This window comes from Micromesistius poutassou, assembly GCF_964030765.1.
Source record: "Micromesistius poutassou genome assembly, chromosome: 18".
NCBI classification, from domain to species: Eukaryota; Metazoa; Chordata; class Actinopteri; order Gadiformes; family Gadidae; genus Micromesistius; species Micromesistius poutassou.
The window spans coordinates 12,655,375-12,660,400 of NC_140288.1; the positions used below are offsets into that span (position 1 = coordinate 12,655,375).

Below are 5,026 nucleotides of genomic sequence, written 5' to 3' on the forward strand. Positions count from 1 at the left end.
ACCGCCACCCTTCCGTCCGTGAGGATGAGGGAAACGAGGGCCCAGCGGCGGCGGGTGGGAGTGGAGCTACAGAGAGCAGCAGCCTCTTCCTTTAGGGATCTGTTGTGCATCAACAGATCACCAAGCAGCGAGCCGGACAGAGACAAGGGAAGGAGGAGAGTGGGAAGGAGATAGAGAGGGAAGGAGAGAGGGAAGGAGAAGAGAGAGAAGGAGTTGAGAGAGAGAAGGAGGAGAGAGAGAGAGGGAAGGAGGAGAGAGAAAGGGAAGGAGTAGAGAGAGGGAATGAGAGAGGGAAGGAGGAGAGAGAGAGGGAAGGAGGAGAGAGAGAAGGAAGGAGGAGAGAGAGGAGTAGAGAGAGAGGGAAGGAGAGAGGGAAGGAGGAGATAGGGAAGGAGGAGAGAGAGGGAAGGAAGAGACAGAGGGAAGGAGTGGAGAGAGAGAAGGAGGATAGAGGGAAGGCTAGCGTAACATACGTGGGATTTCTGCTCGTTTTAGATGAACTGTGATTGTGGGGACAAGATAGTCTATTGGCTAAGCAGGTGTTCAACTAGCTGAAAGGTACAATCCCCCAAATGTCAACGGCCTTACCTATATGCATGCTAGAGCAAGACACCCCTAACTCCTAACACCTTACTCATAACCCCTAACCCCTAACTCCTAACCCCTAACTCCTAACCCCTTAACCTGTGACATGTTTGACATGTATCTGAGTTCCCTATGCGTCGTCTGAGCTCACAGCGTCTGATGGTACAGAGCCTCGGCTACGTGACCGAATGGTGACGGCAGCCGGGAGCACGACTTCAGCACTCAGCGTCCTGGAAGAAGAACCACAAGCACAGAGGAGCAGTGGTCCTCTCTGAGGACGGGGGAGAGCCATCACAGGACATCCTTCATGGAACACCCCCCATCCAGAGGAAGGAGCCAGGGACAGGGGATCACACCGTGGCTATCGCCCGTGAGTGGACTGAATGTCTAACGAGCCACGGAGCCTCATGGGGGGCCCGACCTCAACCCCCCCCCCCCCCCCCATCTCTGTAATACAATAACACGACTGTGATGAGACAGGTAGGCCTACAGTTCACATCCTGTTTGTCAATGTTGATGAGACCGCACCCAAAGACCTTCAAAGATAACTCTTAACTCATGTCAGAAATAGGCTCCTGAATAATGGGCCGGATTTAGACTCTGTTGTGTCCTATCTGGATTGTGTGGATGTGTTTTGTCGTATCTAGCATGTAGGCTTTGTACGCACAGCCAATGGAACGATCCAAATCAGGTAAAGCTGCACTATGAGGAGGACTCAGACACCTTTGTTGTTGACAGATTGTCAAGAGAGAACAGCAAAAGAAAAGCAGAAGAGAAGATTTAGAAACGAATCAACCAGAGAGACATCTCCTTCCTCTCTGCTCCTCCCTGTTTCTCCACCAGTGACGAGCGTCTCTGACACCTGTGGTCGACGGATGAGATGGACACCACCTATCTACGCGCTGAACTGCCTCTTACAGCGACAGGTCGACTCTTTCAAACAGCAGGCTGAGGGTTCTGCCAACTAGAAGCTCTTTAGTCTAACCCTCAACAGCTTTAAGGATAAACGTCATATTTACAGGCTGAGGTCTGTGTCAACTGTGTTGCTCTGCAGGTTTCTGGGAGATTGATGTGCACTTTGTACACGCTTCTCCACTAATAGCCGTGGCTTGGAAGAGGTAATTGGCTGTGATCCTGTATCCACTACATGAATGATCTGAGCTGCTCTCTTCCCTTTTACCTTCAGGCACTTTGAAAGATCAGCTTCAACTACACCAACCATGCTACAAAGTGTGTAAGATAGCAAAGAAAAAAGGTCTATGTATGTGTTCAAAGGTTTTCTTCTCTATGTTGACTTGTTCTGCATGTCGTCTAACTCATGAGCGTTCTGCTACTCGTGATCATTCTGAAAAGCAATCGTTTTGGCGAAAGAACATATCGATGTATATAATTGATATGCTATGAGTGATTATGGTGGTCGGTACTGGTGAAGGTGTTTTGTTTGGTGGTCAAATGCAAAAACCCGTACAAAAAAAACTAAAACATATTTCGTAAACAAGAATATGTATGAGATGAATATGTATGAGGTGCCAGAATCGCAAACGCTGCTGCAGCCCGTTCATTGGTCCGCAGCGTCGACCAATCGGCGATGACGTTAGGTATCCTGGCGTAACCGGTGATTCGTCGACCTCATGGACCCTCCTCCAGCCGTCTGAGTAGCAGCTCAGTGAGGAGAGCAGAGGAGACGAGAGGCGGAGGAGGAGACACCAGCGCTGCGTTCTCCCCATGCTCCGTCCCGGGCCGCTGTCCTCGTGCTCTCGCTGTCCCCGAGGCCTGTCTGCATAAGTGTGTGTGTGTCATATTTATTTTGTTTCCTTTATTATTATTATCATTATTATTATTATTATTATTGAGCCAGACGAAGAGGCTGAGCGATGGACCTTCTCTGCCTCGAGTCGGACAAAGTGGTGCGGGCCCCGCCGGACCCCAACATCCTGTACGATGACCGGGTCCTGCAGAGGCTGCTGACGGTGGAGGAGCGCTTCCTCCCGCAGTGCTCCTACTTCCAGTGCGTGCAGGAGGACATCAAGCCCTACATGAGGCGCATGGTGGCCGGCTGGATGCACGAGGTGGGTCTGGTCTGCTGGGCTCCATGGTTGTTGTTGTTCAGGAGTTAAAAACCACCGCGAACCGCTGGCAACCTGTTGAAGCATTCCGCACGTCCTCCCGACCTGAGACTATAACATGCGGGGAAGCGGAGATGTTAAGGCTGGTCTGGAGATGTTAAGGCTGGTCTGGAGATGTTAAGGCTGGACTTGAGATGAGTCATCACTGGCGTGGGAGAGAAGGAAATTCCACCACGACACGAATGCATTGAGTCGTGGGGTGTTTGCACAAAGTTCACGGTAAACCGGTCGGAATTATCCTCGTTCCGTAATCACATAAGAAACGAGAGGAGTTTAATCTTAATTTACATGAAATCAGCGCACATATCCGAGGTTTTAAATAATTAATATGAATTTCTGAAATGCAGCAACATGCACGACAGCAACTGGTGCCCGAAGTTCAGAACGTCATGCAAAAACCCGTCGCGTCCCTTAAGGGCAAAAACCATAAAGTAGTGCTGGTAGTTTATTTGTTTTAGTGCATTTAGTCCAAACTAGTTCTGAAAGCAGAGTTGAGTCCTCGGAGGAGGGGGTCGGGTGCGGGGGTGGTGTTGCACCACTTCCTACATGTTAGCTCATTGCATGTTTTTCTTTTTTTAGTTCAAAGTCTTGACCGAAAATAAAGTGAACGTTTTTGATACCAACCAGATCCAAGCAGACCGGACCCGGGGGTCTAGACCTAGTGGGCATAGGTCCCTGGCCTGAGCTGGAGACCTAGTGGGACTGATCCAGAGACCTAGTGGGCCTAGGTCCAGGCCTAGTGGGACTAGGTCCCAGACTTGATACAGGCCTAGTGGGCCTGATCCAGGCCTAGTGGGCCTAGGTCCAAGACCTGATCCAGGCCTAGTGGGCCTGATCCAGGCCTAGTGGGCCTAGGTCCCGGGCCTAGTGGGCCTAGGTCCCAGACCTGATCCAGGCCTAGGTCCCGGGCCTAGGTCCAGACCTGGTGTGCCTGGTATCTCATGTGCTTATCTGTGGGGGTGGTCTCCTTGTCATCTGGCTGTGCCTCTTGAATAATCTATTTTCCTAACGTGTTCAGGTGTGTGAAGAGGAGAACGCCAACGAGGATGTGTTCCCCATGGCCATCAACTATCTGGACCGCTTCCTGGCCATCAAGCCCACCAGGAAGGGCTACCTGCAGCTGCTGGGCGCCGTCTGCATCTTCATCGCCTCCAAGCTCAAGGACTGCCGGACGCTGTCGGCGGAGAAGCTCTGCGTCTACACGGACAACTCCATCAGCCCGCGGGAACTGCTGGTGAGAAGCTAAACCCCTCTTTGAAAAGCCTCCTTCATCTGAGTGCCGAACGCCATATTTAGGCTGATTCAGAATCTCTCTAGAATGTCGGCCAGAACTGAACTGGAGCCACAGGAAATGTATTATTCTCTGTTCACTTAATCACCGTACAATGAGCAACATCCCTCCCACTGCGCCGCAGTCTGACTGTAACGTTAACGCAGTGGCGCCGCCATTGCCCCCTGGTGGCTGTCCGGCAGCGCAGCGTCTGGGTTTCCTAGAATGCTTATGAACGTTTTAAACTCTTTATGGCTTGCTTTTTTTGCGTGCAAGCCTTTTGAACTTTACCTTTTATTAGAGCTATTAAAATATGTGTTTTTTGAGTTCTGTAGAAATCCTCGACAATGAAAGAACAGCCGTTAAAATAATCTTGTTATAGATGGGCAAACTTAACTATTTACACAACACTCAGTAAATATTAGGTTGGAATTAAAAATTAACCATGTATGTCTTTGATGTTTCTGATTTGAAGATATCTTTTTGAGAGATCTCTTGCCAATAAAGACTTGATATTTGTGTGTAAACAAAAACACCCACCTCACATCAGTACCACAGAGTTCAACCGACGAGATAACTGAAGTCTTCTCCGGGTAACGGAAAAGTACCCAAACAGCAGGGCGGCCATCTTGGGTCTGCCATCCAGGCGGGTAAACGGAGCTGTCCTCTTGTTCAGGGAACAGCAGGCAGTGTCTGCAGCCTAACGTGTAATCATCATCATCATCATCATCATCAGAGTCGGTCTCTACCTGTCACTCAGGAGGACAGGCAGCTGAGAACGTAGTGACTTATCTGCTTCAGAGGAGGGGTGTTGAAGGACTACATGGGGGGGGGGTGGGGGCGGGGGGTCTGGTCTGGTCCTCTGGGGCTCCGCTGGGGGACAGAACCAGAGGGATCCGGTTCCTCTGAGGAGCAGACCCAGAGGGATCCGGTTCCTCTGGAGGTGTGATTCTCTCCAGGGTTTTGTTTTCTCTTCCAAGACGAGGATGCTTGTTAAGGCTCTGTTTGAGTTTGGCTCAAACAGAGCCAAACGTGTCACCCATCA

At 50.5% G+C, this 5,026-nt stretch overlaps 1 protein-coding gene across 1 annotated transcript; it reads left to right on the forward strand.

The window, feature by feature from the left end:
* Positions 1–1,293: 1,293 nt before the first annotated feature.
* LOC311363133 (G1/S-specific cyclin-D2-like) lies at positions 1,294–3,972 on the forward strand. The gene is made up of 2 exons (XM_084483068.1): positions 1,294–2,654; positions 3,730–3,972. Exons 1-2 carry the CDS (start codon positions 2,460–2,462, stop codon positions 3,955–3,957), a joined length of 423 nt encoding a protein of 140 aa, XP_084339194.1. The 5' UTR covers positions 1,294–2,459; the 3' UTR covers positions 3,958–3,972.
* The last annotated feature ends 1,054 nt before the right edge of the window (positions 3,973–5,026 follow it).